Source organism: Salvelinus alpinus, chromosome 8 (genome assembly GCF_045679555.1).
Source record: "Salvelinus alpinus chromosome 8, SLU_Salpinus.1, whole genome shotgun sequence".
NCBI classification, from domain to species: Eukaryota; Metazoa; Chordata; class Actinopteri; order Salmoniformes; family Salmonidae; genus Salvelinus; species Salvelinus alpinus.
The window spans coordinates 62,764,488-62,783,389 of NC_092093.1; the positions used below are offsets into that span (position 1 = coordinate 62,764,488).

At 42.2% G+C, this 18,902-nt stretch overlaps 1 protein-coding gene across 3 annotated transcripts in view; it reads left to right on the forward strand.

Annotated features, from left to right (window-relative positions):
- Window positions 1-18,902, forward strand: part of LOC139583420 (high affinity 3',5'-cyclic-AMP phosphodiesterase 7A-like) — a 44,638-nt gene that overhangs the window by 2,375 nt on the left and 23,361 nt on the right. For all 3 annotated transcript variants that reach the window (XM_071414487.1, XM_071414488.1, XM_071414489.1), the window contains exon 2: window positions 15,042-15,102. In XM_071414487.1, coding sequence (XP_071270588.1) covers window positions 15,042-15,102 — 61 coding nt within the window. The remainder of the gene's footprint in view (window positions 1-15,041; window positions 15,103-18,902) is intronic.

The window sequence follows — 18,902 nt, forward strand, 5'->3', positions numbered from 1 at the left end:
GGGGAAAGTGTAGGGTTCAAGCACAAAAACTAAAGTTTTCTTGGAGTATGCATGTGAATGGGTGTGAAATATGCTCTAGAAGAGGCGGCGCGGCTCCCATGGCCACAGCATGGGAAGAGAAGGCCTTGTTTGTGTCCATAGGGCTTTTAGTTTGCAGCAATATCGTATCCTCTGTAGACGAGATCCATGCAATGATATTACATTTAAAGGAGAAACACCTTCTAGGGGCCTATGCATGTGTACGTTGAGGTTTAAAAAGAGAAGGCTAAAGTATATTCTGTGGCTTCAAGGTGTTTTACTTAGCGCTGACATCAGGATAATGTCCAAGTAGATTGGAAGCAGAGTGGGCATGTCCACCCTAGGAGTCAAGTAGACATTAGTTTGACGTCGGACACTATGACAAGTCCTGTTGTACAGGACAAGGAGTAGAACACGGTCCTTTAATCATGTGGTCTACATTACACACAGGCAAGATTACCTCATTTGACTCCTGAGTTGGCGTTTACATCGAGAGAGCCAGGCCATTACAGGGAACAATGCAGCTGCCAGTACCATGTGCCACTGTGTCTGGAGCATTGATCGATCACTGAAATACACACCTCTTCACTGATAAGGCCACAGAGCCAATTGATATTTCTAATGTGTGTAACCTAGATATACAAATCTGTTGACAGAAACACTGTGTTGGAGCAGTAAGTCACATGCTGATTTATGACAGGAAAAAGGAGAATTGGCAAATATGATCCAGCGAGGTACACAACAGGACAAGATACCACTAGTTTTTCTGCAGACAGAGGGGATCCCATCAAGAGTTGTTGGCTGTGGGCGTGTTTGGGGGGGGGTGTAAAAGAGTGCACTTTTTTGTTGCGTTGGCCCGTTGATGTTAACTGAAGTGATACGGTTTTGAGATGGTGGCATGTGTGGCTGGATTGACGTAGTTTCAGGATGTGGTAAGAATTCTGAAGGAGCTGTTCAGAGCCTTGCTGCTGCTCTTTCACAACCACACGGCTTTAACCCCCAACATACCAAACTGACACAACCTTCATGAGAATAGTCTGACTGTTCCCTGAATGGTGTACCCTCTTTAGGAGTAGCACTTTCCCTTATCAAATGTCTGGAGTTTTCTTTACATGACTCAATTAACAGGAGTATTTACTCTCCCTGGAGGAGTTTAGGACTTCAGTTCAGGACCTTATTTACAGTAGGAAACAGGAAGGATCTAAACCAACCATACAATTCTCTCTCTCTCGGGGCCCCTCTCTCACGTTAGCGTTGTTTATGTGCTACTGTGTTGAGTACAATGGGATGTGAGAATGAGGCTGTACACGTCAACACCACAGACAGTTTGTGCTGCATGCTCACTGCTCGGCCTACATGCAAGTCTTCCTTCCTGCTCTTTGTGTTTACTCTGTGAAACATTAGCATTGGAGTGGCGGTTATGAATGACTACATCTTTACCTTGATTCACTTCACATACAACAGGTGTTTCAATACCCTGAGCCACTGCCTGGATGCCTGTGAAATTCCACTGCAGCGAAATCTCCCCGCAACAGCCCGGAGTGGAGTGTGTCCACTCCCTATATAACCCGTGTTAGCAAGCAGATTCAAACTGGATTTGTGTAAGCAATGGCACACATGCGTGCACACATGCAGCAACCTGCGTTGCATTTACGTCCAGGTTTATGGCTTTAGCACTGCCTTACTGGAATGTACCATGATGTATTACAGCATTGCACCGCGAGGGTCCATAACTCAGGAGGAAGCTGTCACTTTATGAAGCTCAGCTGCTTTTTTATCTGTTTAGACACACCATGTGTGTGTTATTCCAGAGTTCATGGGAATAGTGATGGCTTCCTCCTTAGCCTGACTTGTGCTGTCTGTCTGTGGGCAGTCCTCAGCTAGAACCCAGTGTTTCATGCCCTCAGCTAGAACCCAGTGTTTCATGCCCTCAGCTAGAACCCAGTGTTTCATGCCCTCAGCTAGAACCCAGTGTTTCATGCCCTCAGCTAGAACCCAGTGTTTCATGCCCTCAGCTAGAACCCAGTGTTTCATGCCCTCAGCTAGAACCCAGTGTTTCATGCCCTCAGCTAGAACCCAGTGTTTTTATGACTGACAACATGAGGAAGTCAGGTTTTATCAATGGGGCTAAAACAGGGAAGTGTGTGTGGATGAGCTTTGACCAGTCTCTGCTGAACACCACTGTAAAGACCTGGAGCCACTGGACTTGGCATAAATTATAATTCACAGGGTTAGCTCTGTAGAGTTCTGGTTGGGAATTAGAGGTCGACCGATTAGGATTTTTCAACGCCGATACCGATTATTGGAGGACCAAAAAAAGCAGATACCGATTAATCAGCCTATTTATTTATATTAATGACAATTAAAACAATACTGAATTAACACTTATTTTAACTTCATTTAATACATCAATAAAATCAATTTAGTCTGAAATAAATAATGAAACATGTTCAATTTGGTTTAAATAATGAAAAAACAAAGTGTTGAAGAAAAAGTGCAATATGTGCCATGTAGAAAAGCTAACGTTTAAATTCCTTGCTCAGAACATATGAAAGCTGGTGGTTCCTTTTAACATGGATCTTCAATATTCTCAGGTAAGACGTTTTAGGTTGTAGTTATTATAGGACTATTTCTCTCTATACCATTTGTATTTCATATACCTTTAACTATTGGATGTTCTAATAGATACTTTAGTATTGCCAGCCTAATCTCGGGAGTTGATAAGCTTGAAGTCATAAACAGTGCAATGGTTGAAGCATTGCGAAGAGCTGCTGGCAAATGCAGGAAAGTGCTGTTTGAATGAATGCTTACGAGCCTGCTGCTGCCTACCACCGCTCAGTCAGACTGCTCTATCAAATCATAGACTTAATTATAATATATTAACACACAGAAATACGAGCCTTAGGTCATTAATATGGTAAAATCCGGAAACTATCATTTCGAAAACAAAACGTTTATTCTTTCAGTGAAATACGGAACCGTACCGTATTTTATCTAACGGGTGGCATCCATAAGTCTAAATATTCCTGTTACATTGCACAACCTTCAATGTTATGTCATAATTATGTACAATTCTGGCAAATTAATTACGGTCTTTGTTAGGAAGAAATGGTCTTCACACAGTTCTGAGCCAGGCAGCCCAAACTGCTGCATATACCCTGACTCTGCTTGCACGGAACGCAAGAGAAGTGACACAATTTCCCTAGTTAAAAGAAATTCATGTTAGCAGGCAATATTAACTAAATATGCAGGTTTAAAAATATATACTTGCGTATTGATTTTAAGAAAGGCACTGATGTTTATGGTTAGGTACACGTTGGAGCAACGACAGGGCTTTTTTCGTGACTGCGCTTGTTAAATCACCCGTTTGGAGAAGTAGGCTGTGATTCAATGATAAATTAACATGCACCGCATCGATTTATTTGCAACGCAGGACAAGCTAGATAAACTAGTAATATCATCAACCATGTGTAGTTAATTAGTGATTATGTTAAGATTGATTGTTTTTTTTATAAGATAAGTTTAATGCTAGCTAGCGCCTTACCTTGACTCCTTGCTGCACTCGCATAACAGGTAGTCAGCCTGCCATGCAGTCTCCTCGTGGAGTGCAATGTAATCGGCCATAATCGATGTCCAAAAATGCCGATTACCGATTGTTATGAAAACTTGAAATCAGCCCTAATTAATCGGTCGACCTCTACTGGGAATACAGATATGCTTCTGTCCGTCACAAATACCTTAAGAGAAATGGGCCTCGCAATGGGCCTCGGGATCTCATCACGGTATTTCTGTGCATTCAAATTGCCATTGATAAAATGCAGTTGTCCGTAGCTTATGCCTGCCCATACCATAACCCCACTGCCACCATGGGGCTCTCTGTTCACAACCTAGACATCAGCAAACTGCTCGCCGACACAACACCATGCACGTAGTCTGCGGTTGTGAGGCCAGTTGGACGTACTGTCAAATTCTCTAAAATGACATTGGAGGCGGCTTATTGTAGAGAAATTAACATGAAATCCCCTGGCAACAGCTCTGGTGGACATTCCTGCAGTCAGCATGCCAATTGCTCGCTCCTGCAACTTGAGACATCTGTAACATTGTGTTGTGATACAGCCTTATTCTAAAAGGACTTTTATTTTTCCTCATCAATCTACACACTACCCCATAATGACAAAGCAGAAACAGGTTCATTTTGTATTTTTTGCTAATTTATTAAAAATGGAAAACCACTGAAATATCGCATACAGTACTGGTCAAAAGTTTTAGAACACCTACTCATTCAAGAGTTTTTATTTTTACTATTTTCTACATTGTAGAATAGTGACGACATCTACTATGAAATAACACATATGGAATCATGTAGTAACCAAAAAAGAGTTAAACAAATCAATGTTACAATTTATATTTGAGATTCTTCAAATAGCCACCCTATGCCTTGATGACAGCTTTGCACACTCTTGGCATTCTCTCAACTAGCTTCATGATGTAGTCACCTAGAATGCATTTCAATTAACAGGTGTGCCTTAACCTCTCTGGGGTAGGTGGGACGCAATCATCCCACCTGGCCAATAGCCAGGGAAAATACAGAGTGCCATATTCAAATAAAATGATATAAAAATCAAACTTTCATTAATTCACACATGTAAGATACCAAATTAAAGCTACACTCGTTGTGAATCCAGCCAACATGTCAGATTTCAAAAAGGCTTTTCGGCGAAAGCATAAGATGCTATTATCTGATGATAGCACAATAGTAAACAGTAGCATATTTCAACACTGCACGCATGACACAACGCAGAAATAAAAATATAATTCATGCCTTACCTTTGACGAACTTCTTTTGTTGGCACTCCAATATGTCCCATAAACATCACAAATGGTCCTTTTGTTCGATTAATTCCGTCCATATATATCCAAAATGTCAATTTATTTGGCGCGTTTCATCCAGAAAAACACAACTTCCAACTTGCGCAACGTCACTACAAAATATCTCAAAAGTTACATGTAAACTTTACCAAAAGATTTCAAACTACTTTTGTAATACAACGTTAGGTATTTTTAAACGTTAATAATTGATCAAATTGAAGACGGGATGATCTGTGATCAATACAAAAAGAAAACAAACTGACGCAACTTTTCTGGTAATGTGCCTCAAACAATTTACTTCAAGTGACTCATTTAAGATGGCCGTACTTCATTACACAAAGGAAAAACCTCAACCAATTTCCAAACACTGGTGACATCCAGTGGAAGCGGTAGGAACTGCAAACAAGTCCCTTAGAAATCTGGTGTCCCAATGAAAACTCATTGAAAAGACAGTGACCCCCCCCAAAAAAAAGAATTCTGAATGGTTTGTCCTTGGGGTTTTGCCTGCTACATAAGTTCTGTTATACTCACAGACATGATTCAAACAGTTTTAGAAACTTCAGTGTTTTCTATCCAAATCTACTAATAATATGCATATCTTATATTCTGGGGATGAGTAGCAGGCAGTTGAATTTGGGCATGCTATTTATCCAAAAGTGGAAATGCTGCCCCCTACCCCGAAGAAGTTAATTTGTGGAATGTCTTTCCTTTAACTTCTTACGGCTGAGATCACGTTAATGGGATCGACTTGACAACAGCCAGTGAAAGTGCAGGGCAGCAAATTCAAACAAATCTCATAGTTAAAATTCCTCAAACATACAAGTATTTTACACCATTTTAAAGATAAACTTGTTGTTAATCCCACCACAGTGTCCGATTTCAAAAAGGCTTTACGACGAAAGCACACCATCTGATTATGTTAGGTCAGTACCTAGTCACAGAAACACAGCCATTTTTCCAGCCAAAGAGGAGTCACAAAAAGCAGAAATAGAGATAAAATATAACACTAACCTTTGATCTTCATCAGATGACACTCATAGTACTTCATGTAACACAATACATGTATGTTTTGTTCGATAAAGTTCATATTTATATCTTAGTTTAAATTGGCGTGTTATGTTCAGTAATGTTTTGCCTCCAAAACATCTGGTAATTTTGCAGAGAACCACATCAATTTACAGAAATACTCATCATAAATATTGATAGAAAAGATACAAGTGTTTTACATGGAACTTTAGATTAACTTCTCCTTAATGCAACCGCTGTGTCAGATTTCAAAAAAACTTTACGGAAAAAGCACACCATGCAATAGACACAAAAACAAGCCATACAGGTACCCGCCATGTTGTGGAGTCAACAGAAGTCAGAAATAGCATTATAAATATTCACTTACGTTTGATCTTCATCAGAATGCACTCCCAGGAATCCTAGTTCCACTAAATGTTTGTTTTGCTCGATAAAGTCCATAATTTGTCAATACCTCCTTTTTGTTCGCATTTAGTTCAAAAATCCAAATTCATAATGCGCAGGCCAGACATAGTAAAAAAATTCCATTACAATTTGTAGAAACATGTCAAACGATGTATAGAATCAATCTTTAGGATGTTTTTTAACAAATCTTCAATAATGTTTCTACCGGAGAATTCATTAGTCTTTAGAAACGAAAAGGAACGTAGCTACCTCTCACGGGGGCGCGTCTGAGTGAGCTCATGGCACTCTGCCAGACACCTGGTTGAAACAGCTCTCGTTCCCTCATCCTTCACAGTAGAAGACTGAAACAAGGTTCTAAAGACTGTTGATATCTAGTGGAAGCCTTAGGAAGTGCAATATGACCCCATAGACACTGTATATTGGATAGGCCAACCTCAGATTTCCCACTTCCTGTTTGGATTTTTTCTCAGGTTTTTGCCTGCCATATGAGTTGTGTTATACTCACAGACATCATTCAAACAGTTTTAGAAACGTCAGTGTTTTCTATCCAAAACTACTAATAATATGCATATCTTAGCTTCTGTGCCTGATAGCAGGCAGTTTACTCTGGGCACCTTATTCATCCAAGCTACTCAATACTGCCCCCAGCCATAAGAAGTTAATGAGTTTGAGCCAATCAGTTGTGACGTGACAAGGTAGGGGAGATATACAGAAGATAGCCCTATTTGGTAAAAGACCAAGTCCATATTATGGCAAGAACAGCTCAAATAAGCAAAGAGAAACGACAGTCCATTTACTTTTTAAGACATGAAGGTCAGGCAATATGGAACATTTCAAGAACTTTGAAAGTTTCTTCAAGTGCAGTCGTAAAAACCATCGCATGCTATGATGAAACTGGCTCTCATGAGGACCGCCACAGGAATGGAAGACCCAGAGTTACCTCTGATGCAGAGGATAAGTTCATTAGAGTTACCAGCCTCGGAAATTGCAGCCCAAATAAATGCTTCAGAGTTCATTAACAGACATCTCAACATCAACTGTTCAGAGGAGACTGTGTGAATCAGGCCTTCATGGTCGAATTGCTGCAAAGAAACCACTACTAAAGGACACCAATAATAAGAGACTTTCTTGGGCCAAGAAACACGAGCAATGGACATTAGACAATCGAGTCCAAATTTGAGCTTTTTGGTTCTAACTGCTGTGTCTTTGTGAGACACAGAGTAGGTGAACAGATCTCTGCATGTGTGGTTCCCACCATGAAGCATGGAGCAGGTGTGGGGGTGCTTTGCTGGTGACACTGTCTGTGATTTATTTAGAATTCAAGGCACACTTAACCAGCGTGGCTACCACAGCATTCTGTAGCCATACACCATCCCATCTGGTTTGGGCTTATTGGGACTATTTTTCAACAGGACAATGACCCAACACACCTCCAGGCTGTGTAAGGACTATTTGACCAAGAAGGAGAGTGATGGAGTGCTGCATCAGATTACCTGGCCTCCACAATCGCCCGACCTCAACTCAATTAAGATGGTTTGGGAAGAGTTGGACTGCAGATTGAAGGAAAAGCAGCCAACAAGTGCTCAGCATATGTGCTAACTCCTTCAAGACTGTTGGAAAAGCATTCAAGGTGAAGCTGGTTGAGAAAATGTCAAGTGTGTGCAAAGCTGTCATCAAGGCAAAGGGTGGCTACTTTGAAGAATCTCAAAGTAAAACATATTTTTGATTTAACACTTTTCTTTGGTTACCAGATTTCATATGTGCTATTTGATAGTGTGGATGTCTTCACTATTATTCTACAATGTAAAAAATAAACAAATACTTGAATGAGTAGGTGTGTCCAAACTTTTGACCGGTACTCTGTGTGTATACACCCCTCCCGTCCTTTTTGACATCTGTGTGCTGGGGTTGTGACCTCTAGTAGAGTGGAGGGTAATCCTGCCCGTTGGCTGCTAACTAACGTGATGAGTGACCATACAGGCCAGCTTAGACACCGGCAAACAGATGTCAGCCAAAGCTCTGTGTATGTTTTGTGAATGTGTGAGTAAGAAGGTTATATCCACTAGTTTGGGGTCTTTGTGTATGGTTATGCCTGTCTGTGTTTTATCTTTGTGTGTGTTCCTCTGCACATTTAGCTGTGACATTGGTATAGTGACCATACTAGCACACAAAGCCCAAACATCTGCCCAAGCCAATGCCAGCGTTGTGTACAGTATGTTTGTGTTTACAGTGAGGTGGGTTATCGGGGCATGTTACTTTGCCCTTATCCAAAGGTAGTATCAGGCTGCCAGCCTTGTGTTGTGAGTGTGATGCCGTTCTGTATATGCCTGAGTGCCTCGCCCACACACACGGTTGTTATTACTCACACGCTAAGTGGCGGTGCTATGTGTAAACACAGTGACGTGTTGACAGTAAAATACTGCTCCACATTACCTACCGTGACTCAAGCCTGTTTGCCAGATGGTAAAAGATTAGCCTTGGATTGGCTGCCACCGTCATGTTAGCTTAGACTTATAGGGACAGAGGGAGACGGACACACCCAGAGAAAGTGTGTATGAAAATGTGTGCACTCACTACTAAATTACTAAAATGTAAGTGTGTGTAGGCTTGTAGGAGAACAAACCTGGGAGAATCTCAATTGCATACTCCTTGCAGCCTCGCTCCTTGCTTCCTTCTCAAAACCCATTGGATGAGAGCCAGAGGTCCCTCTCTCTGACCTTGTCCAATAGGTTTGGAGAGGAGTGGGGACACGGAGTATGCAATTGAGATTCTCCCCTCTGATCCTTATCTGTGTTTGTAAGTGGTTAGAGTTATATCTATCATGGTCCAAACACCCCAACACCGTTGTGAAGAGGGCATGACATTGCCTCTTCCCCCTCAGGAGGCTGAAAAGATTTGGCATGGTCCCTCAGATCTTCACATTTCTACAGCTGCACTATCGGGAGCATCTTGATTGTCCTTCACCACTTGCTATGGAAACTGCTTGGCCTCTGACCGCAAGGCGCTACAGAGGGCCAAGCTCTCTGCCATCCAGGACTTCTATACCAGGCGGTGTCAGAGGAAGGACCAAATAATTGTCTGACTCCAAGACTGTTCTCTCTGCTACTGCACAGCAAGCTGTACCAATGCATTAAGTCTGGAACCAACCACACCCTGAACAGCTTCTACCCCCCCAAGCCATAAGAAGACTGCTAAATAGCTAATCAAATGGCTACCCGGAGTACCTGCATTGACAGTTTATTAAAAAAAATATATTTTTAGCACTGATTCTATGCACACACTAGACTCTACCCTTACACTGACACCCCAATACATACACACACTACTGTACATACGCCCACACACATACATACATACTGACGTGATATACACTCCCCACACGCTGCTGCTGTCTATCTATCCTGTTGCCTAGTCACTTTACCCCTACCTATAGCTACCTCAATTACCTCGTACCCCTGAACCTCGACTCATTACTGGCACTCCCTGTATATAGCCATGTTATTTTCTACTCCGTGTGTGTGTCTCATTCACTGCGTGTTTATTCCTTGTCTCTATTTTATTTGTTAACTCTGCATTCTATGAAAAAGTACCTGTAAGCATTTCACTGTTAGTCTCCACCTATTGTCTATGACGCATGTGACAGATAAGATGGTGTGTCACAGTGGTTGGTAAACTGGTCACTATAGCTTTACTACACGACTGTGTTTTCAGATGGGACAATTGACAATAGGACCAGGCCATAACCTGCTTAGACATTTTGTTAATTGTAATGTGTGATTTTTAAGCCTCAATAAATGGATGTTTACACAGCCTCTACACATACTGCATTGTGGGAGAAAAGGGCTTCAAAGTGTTACATTTTTCCTTTTGAGAGAAGAGCCCAGAGGGGATGGGAGAGGAATGGTAAAAATCATGGATACAAATGAGGCTGAGCCGATTGACGTCACCTGTGTGGTCACCTGTGTGGGCAGCCTGGTCTCATAGACTAGACGGACATGGTAAATGGAATTCTGGGACCATTTGTATGATCCAATTTTATTTGTCACGTGCGCCGACTACAGCAGGTATAGACCTTACTGTGAAATGTTTACTTATGAGCCCTTAACAACAATGCAGTTCAAGAAATAGTTAAAATAACAATAACGAGGCTATGAGTTGGGTACCTAGTCAATGTGTGGGGGTACAGCTTAGTGAAGGTAATTTGTACATGTAGGTAGGGGTAAAGTGACTGCACAGATAATAAAGAGCGAGTAGCAGCACTGTAAAAACAAAATGGGGGGGGGGGATCAATGTAAATAGTCCGGTGGCCATTTGATTAATTGTTCAGCAGTCTTATGGATTAGGGGTAGAAGCAGTAAAGGAGCCTTTTGGACCTAGACTTGGCGCTCCGGTACCGTTTGCTGTACGGTAGCAGAGAGAACAGTTTTGGAGTCTGACAATTATTTGGGCCTTCTACTGACATGCCTAGTATATAGGTCCTGGATGGCAGGAAGCTTGGCCCCAGTGAGGTACTGGGCCGTACGCACTACCCTCTGTAGTGCCATACCAGGCGGTGATGCAACTGGTCAGGATGCTCTCCATGGTGCAGCTGTAGAACTTATTGAGGATCTGTTGGGGTGGTATGCAAATTAGAGTGGGTCTAGGGTTTCCGGGATGATTGTGTTGATGTGAGACATGACCAGCCTTTCAAAGCACTTCATGGCTACTGATGTGAGTACTACGGGGCAGTAGTCATTTAGGCAGGTTACCTTCACTTTCTTGGGCACAGGGACTATGGTGGTCTACTTGAAACATGTAGGTATTACAGACTCAGTCAAGGAGAGGTTGAAAATGTCAGTGAAGACACTTGCCAGTTGGTCCACGCATGCTTTAAGTACACGTCCTGGTAATCCATCTGGTCCCTCGGCCTTGTGAATGTTGACCCTTTTTTTTAAAGGTCTTGCTCACATCGGCTATGAAAAGCGTGATCACACCGGTGTCCGGAACAGCTGGTGCTCTCATGCATGCTTCAGTGTTGCTTGCCTCGAAGCGAGCATAAAAGGCATTTAGCTCGTATGGTAGGCTTGCGTCACTGGGAAGCTCGAGGCTGGGTTTCCCTTTTGTCGTCCGTAATAGTTAACAAGCCCTGCCACATCCGACGAGCGTCAGAGCCGGTGTAGTGGGATTCAATCTTAGTCCTCTATTGACGCTTTGCCTTTCGGAGGGCATTGCGGGATTTCTTATAAGCGTTCGGATTAGTGTCTCACTCCTTGAAAGCGGCAGCTCCAGCCTTTAGCGCGGTGTGGATGTTGCCTGTAATCCATTGTTTCTGGTTGGGATATGTACGTACGGCCACTGTGGGGACTACGTTGTCGATACACTTATTGATGAAGCCGGTGACTGAGGTGGTATACTCCTCAATGCCATTGGATGAATCCCGGAACATATTCCATACCAGACGTAGCTGTTCTGTCCTGCCGATGCATGGAAAACCCAGCAAAATGTATATCCGTGTTGTCGTTCAGCCACGACTCTGTGAAATAGAAGATATTACAGTTTTAATTTCCCGTTGGTAGGATAGTCTCGAAGGGAGATCACCCAGTTTATTTTCCAGTGATTGCATATTGCCCAATAGAACGGATGGTAGAGCTGGCTTACCCACTCGCTGACAAATTCTTACAGGGTACCCAGATATGTTACATTTGGTATGGTTACTTAAGGGGGGGGGGGGGGGGGGGGTTGTCTTGTGAGGCTGGTGGGCATCCATGTACGTGTTTGTGAGAGACTCACCTTTCTATAGAGGGGTCATAATAGTTTGTAGGCCAAACCATTCGTACGCTACATACATTTTTGTGAGAAGACTGATTTTCAGGATGCCTCATGGTCCGATAAACACCGCTCTTGCTCTGCCACCTTTCACTGCAAATGCAGAAGGGTGGGGGGGAGCAGAGAGGGAGGGGAGAGAGAGGGGGGAGCCCCTCTCTGGAGACTAGGTTTGGAGGGGGGTGTGTCGTGCAAGGGGAGGTGAGCCAAGGCCGTGCCCAGGCCTGAGTGTCTGTCTGTGGGTGATAGCTAGGCTGGGGTGACAGGAGGTTGAGGATATCCCTTGGTTAGGTCCTCATGTTACTGCAACCTGCTGAGTAGGGCCAGGCACCAACATACACATACTAGGCCTATACAGTTGAAGTCGGAAGTTTACATACACTCAGGTTGGAGTCATTAAAAATCGTTTTTCAACCACTCCACAAATGTCTTGTTAACAAACTATAGTTTTGGCAAGTCGGTTAGGACATCTACTTTGTGCATGAGACAAGTAATTTTTCCAACAGTTATTTACAGACAGATGATTTCACTTATAATTCACTGTATCACAATTCCAGTGGGTCAGAAGTTTACTTACACTAAGTTGACTGTGCCTTTTAAAAGGCTTGGAAAATTCCAGAAAATGATGTCATGGCTTTAGAAGCTTCTAATAGGCTAATTGACATAATTTGAGTCAATTGGAGGTGTACCTGTGGATGTATTTCAAGGCCTACCTTCAAACTCAGTGCCTTTTTGCTTCACATCCTGGGAAAATCTAACGAAATCAGCCAAGACCTCAGAAAAAAAATTGTAGACCTCCACAAGTCTGGTTCATCCTTGGGAGCAATTTCCAAATGCCTGAAGGTACCACGTTCATCTGTACAAACAATAGTACGCAAGTATAAACACCATGGGACCATGCAGCTGTCATACCGCTCAGGAAGGAGACGCATTTTGTCTCCTAGTGATGAACGCACTTTGGTGCGAAAAGTGCAAATCAATTCCAGAACAACAGCAAAGGACCTTGTGAAGATGCTGGAGGAAACGGGTACAAAAGTATCTATATCCACAGTAAAACTAGTCCTATATCGACATAACCTGAAAGGCCGCTCAGCAAGGAAGAAGCCACTGTTCCAAAACCACAAAAAAAAAGCCAGTGTACGGTTTGCAACTGCACATGGGGACAAAGATCATACTTTTTGGAGAAATGTCCTCTGGTCTGATGAAACAAAAATAGAACTGCTTGGCCATAATAACCATCGTTATGTTTGGAGGAAAAAGGGGGAGGCTTGTAAGCTGAAGAACACCATCCCAACCGTGAAGCACAGGGGTGGCAGCATCATGTTGTGGGGGTGCTTTGCTGTAGGAGGGACTGGTGCACTTCACAAAATAGATGGCATCATGAGGCAGGAAAATTATGTGGATATATTGAAGCAAAATCTCAAGACGTCAGTCAGGAAGTTAAAGCTTGGTCGCAAGCATACTTCCAAAGTTGTGGCAAAATAGTTTAAGGAAAGCAAAGTCAAGCTATTGGAGTGGCCATCACAATGCCCTGACCTCACTCAATCCTATAGAAAATGTGTGGGCACAACTGAAAAAGCGTGTGCGAGCAAGGAGGCCTACAAACCTGACTCAGTTACACCAGATCTGTCAGGAGGAATGGGCTAAAATTCACCCAACTTATTGTGGGAAGCTTGTGAAAGGCTACCTGAAACGTTTGACCCAAGTTAAACAATTTAAAGGCAATGCTACCAAATACTAATTGAGTGTATGTAAACTGCTGACCCACTGGGAATGTGATGAAAGAAATAAAAGCTGAAATAAATAATTCTCTACTATTATTCTGACATTTCACATTCTTAAAATAAAGTGGTGATTCTAACTGACCTAAGCCAGGGAATGTTTACTAGGATTAAATGTCAGGAATTGTGAAAAGCTGAGTTTAAATGTATTTGGATAAGGTGTATGTAAACTTCCGATTTCAACTGTATATACACATAGGATGATCTAGTATTGTCCTAGGTCTACGTTTTTGTTCAATTTAGACAATGTTTTCCATCTTTTGACTGTATGAGTACTCGTACCCTCAGTCCCAGTCGGAAGGAATGCCTGGTCTGTCTCACTTTCTCTTTTTCTGTGTATGTTCTTGTCTGTCTCACTCTCTCTCCTCCCCCCTCTTTCCATCTCTCGTGCTTGGTAAGCCTAGAGAATCAGTGGGAGTGTCTTCTGCTGCTGTCTTAATCAGCAAGCAGCTTTGCTCTATCGTCACGGTAACAAGGAGCATATTACTGGGGGAAACGAGGTGTAATTAAGTCTAAGGTTTTACCAGATGGACAACTCAACTCTGTCTGGAGCAGCATGTTCCCCTACACCAGGGCTCGCCAACCTTGTTCCTGGAGAGCTACTGTCCTGTATGTTTTCATTCCAACCCTAATCTAGCGCACCTGATTCTGATAATTTGCTGGTTGATAAGCTGAATCAGGTTAGTTATACCTGGGGTTGGACCGAAACCCTACAGGAGGCTAGCTCTCCAGGAACAGGGTTGGAAAGCCCTGCTCTACACACAGTACAGTCTCTCACACCATATCTCTCACACACCACACAAACACTCTCCACGTGAGTGTTTGCGTGTGGGTACACAGCATGTGTGTTTCCCGCACCAGCTGATAAACAGAGGGTGGGTGTGTGCGCGCGCACTACCATACAGATGAGGAAACTATTAGTTTAACGCAACATATCAGCAGCCTAGCAGTCCTCCGCAGAACAAAATTAACCACATGAACCTCACCTAAATGACTTTAGTAACCAGTAGGCCAACACTACCTGTATTATTCAACTGTTGCATTTCATTCGTTACATATTTCTCTGGTGCTCTACTGACTGTCTCGGAAGCATTCATGTTTAGCAAAAAATAACTTTTTTTCTCTCTCTCCTCTCTCCAGAGACGAGGGGCCATCTCTTATGACAGCTCAGATCAGACCGCTCTGTACATTCGTATGCTCGGTAAGTACTACCCACTGTCACATACACATCACATACAGTACAGAACAACTTATGCTAGTTACTGTTAGACCTGCCCACAGTCCCCATATTCAGAATGAACAGGCATCATCAGGCTTCTAGATTGCATCAATGAAAGGAAACAATTTCTCAAAGAATTTTCTGCCACATTATATAACTTGAGTAACAAAACGTGTGTGCGTGTGTGTGTGTGTGTGTGTGTGTGTGTGTGTGTGTGTGTGTGTGTGTGTGTGTGTGTGTGTGAGAGAGAGAAACGGACGTATATGTGGATTTTTCCGATTTTATTGGGATCTCCATTAGCTAGTCTGACATAACGATAAAGACATTACAGACAAAAATACTTAAACAATTTACATAAAATGTAAAAGCATGAACATAGACATTACAGACCTATATGCATACATACATACATTACTACATACAGTATACATAACTAGGTCAGACAGAGGAGTGGTTTTTTATTTGTTTTTTAAAGCTAATTTTGCTGTTTGCTCGAGTAATTTGAGATGGAAGGGAGTTCCTTTTGATCATGGCTCTATATAATACTGTGTGTTGCCTTGAATTAAATTTCTATGGCAACGAATTCTTCAGAACTAACCTGCTCCGGGGCAGGCTAACTCGGGGCTAACTCCATTTATCATGAATGAAGTCTCTGAGCCGTGAGTTGAGGACCAATTAGGTAATTTTCCTCCCTCTCGCAAAGATTCTGTCATCATCTCCTTCATTTGAAGAAGATGACTGATTAAATATTTGATGAATCAAATGTTTTTTTTAATCTTAAATGATTTTAAACTACCTATCATATTACACATGAGTAATCAGAATGAATTAGAAACTTCCTGCACAGTAAGACTTTATGCTTAATATAATTATGGGTGGGAAAATAATCTATTGTGCACACCAAAGACTGCATCAACAATAAGTAATAAAGTAAAGACGGCCCTTCTAAAATCCTATTTCACACCATAGCCTGCTAAATTTGCAAGATAACTTTCTTTTTTGTTGTTTTTGGCACAAATTAAAATGTCATCGACTCGCACATGGATTGATGTTTCAGCATTGTCTCGGAGAAGAGTTCGGCGTTTGACTAACCGTGTGCGACATGCACATGCAGTTACAAGCCTGCTAGAGTTGGCGTCAGGTGGATGAGCGATATCCACCGCCGTAGTATGGTTGAAGCCTGAGCTGGAATGTGAAGCTAACTGAAGCTGGCTAGCTTTAGAAAATCCTGAGTAGATCTAGCGTTCTTCGTAGTATAACCCTCAGGTCAATCCCTGGTCCCTTTGATAATCTCACCATCACATAAGGCTTAAGTCATGAATGCGTCCGTCCAGGTCAGCTGTCGGTCCACAGTATTAAGCCTTTCTGTGATTTTGTATCAGATTTTCTGAGGCAGAGATCTAATTTTGTGTTCTGCTGGGCCCATAGGCCTCTGGAATGTTCTAGGCCTTCTGTATGGATGCCAGGAGTCCACTCTACTTAGACCAGTGTGGGTGCTTGTCTGTGTGGTTGTTGTTTGTAACAGTCTCTCCTGTCTTGTTGGTATGTACACTGAGTACCATGAGACTGGCTAGCTGAAAGCTATGATCCCTTACTGATGTCACTTGTTAAATCCACTTCAATCAGTTTAGATGAAAGGGAGAAGACAGGTTAAAGAAGGATTTTTAAGCCTTGAGACAATTGACACATGGATTGTGTATGTGCGCCATTCAGAGGGTGAATGGGCAAGACAAATAACTTAAGTGCCTTTGAACTGGGTATCGTACTAGGTGCCTGGAACCGGTTTGAGTGTGTAAAGAACTGCAATGCTGCTGGGTTTTTCAAGCTCGTGTGTATCAAGAATGGTCCACCAACCAAAGGACATCTAGCCAACTTGACACAACTGTGGGAAGCATTGGAGTCAACATGGGCCAGCATCCCTGTGAAATGCTTTCGACACCTTGTAGCGTTCATGCCCCGACGAGTAGAGGCTGTTCTAAGGGCAAAAGGTGGGGCAACAACATTTCTAGGAAGGTGTTCTTAATGTTTTGTACACTGTGTATGTTGGTTATGTTATCTGCACTGCCACACAACAATTGGGGATAACGTTTATGGAATTGAATTTGATTTAGCCCTGCCTACTACAGGGAGTCCCAGTCTAGTTGACCAGATCATACCAAAACAGAGTAGACTCATGTTGGGACACATGGACTGTTCGGTTCAATGATATATATTATTTATATGTTTTATATATATTATTTATATGTTTTATATATATATTATTTATATATTATATTATTTATTTATTTATATATATATCAGCAATCCAGGGTTTATATACAGTTGAAGTCGGAAGTTTACATACGTTTTTCAACCACTCCACAAATTTCTTGTTAACAAACTATAGTTTTGGCAAGTCGGTTAGGACATCTACTTTGTGCATGATACAAGTAATTTTTCCAGCAATTGTTTACAGACAGACATCATTTGAGTCAATTGGAGGTGTACCTGTGGATGTATTTCAAGGCCTACCTTCAAACACAGTGCCTCTTTGCTTGACATCATGGGAAAATCAAAAGAAATCAGCCAAGACATCAGAAAAACAATTGTAGACCTCAGCAAGTCTGGTTCATCCTTGGGAGCAATTTCCAAATGCGTGAAGGTACCATGTTCATCTGTACAAACAATAGTATGCAAGTATAAACACCATAGTACCACGCATAGTACCACGCATCCCTCTCCTAGAGATGAACGTACTTTTGTGCGAAAAGTGCAAATCAATTCCAGAACAACAGCAAAGGAACTTTTGTACCTGTTTCCTCCAGCATCTTCACAAGGATCTATATCCACAGTAAAACAAGTCCTATATCGACATAACCTGAAAGGCCGCTCAGCAGGATGAAGCCACTGCTCCAAAACCACCATAAAAAGCCACTTTGCAACTGCACATGGGGACAAAGATTGTACTTTTTTAGAAATGTCCTCTGGTCTGATGAAACAAAAATAGAACTGTTTGGCCATAATGACCATCATTATGTTTGGAGGAAAAAGGGGGAGGCTTGCAAGCCGAAGAACACCATCCCAACCGTGAAGCACGAGGGTGGCAGCATCATGTTGTGGGGGTGCTTTGCTGCAGGAGGGACTGGTGCACTTCACAAAATAAATGGCATCAGGAGGTAGGAAAATTATGTGGAGATATTGAAGCAACATCTCAAGACATCAGTCAGGAAGTTAAAGCTTGGTTGCAAATGGGTCTTCCAAATGGACAATGACCTCAAGCATACCTCCAAAGTTGTGGCAAAATTACTTAAGGACATCAAAGTAAAGGTACTGGAGTGGCCATCAAAGCCCTGACCTCAATCCTATAGAACATTTGTGGGCAGAACTGAAAAAGCGTGTGCGAGCAAGGAGGCCTACAAACCTGACTCAGTTACACCATCTCTGTCAGGAGGAATGGGCCAAAATTCACCCAATTTATTGTGGGAAGCTTGTGGAAGGCTACCCGAAACGTTTGACCCAAGTTAAAAAATGTAAAGGCAATGCTACCAAATACTAATCGAGTGTATGTAAACTTCTGACCCACTGGGAATGTGATGAAAGAAATAAAAGCTGACATAAATCATTCTCTCTACTATTATTCTGACATTTCACAGTCTTAAAATAAAGTGGTGATCCTAACTGACCTAAGCCAGGGCATTTTTACGAGGATTAAATGTCAGGAATTGTGAAACTGAGTTTAAATGTATTTGGCTAAGGTGTATGTAAACTTCTGACTTCAACTGTGTATATATATATATATATCT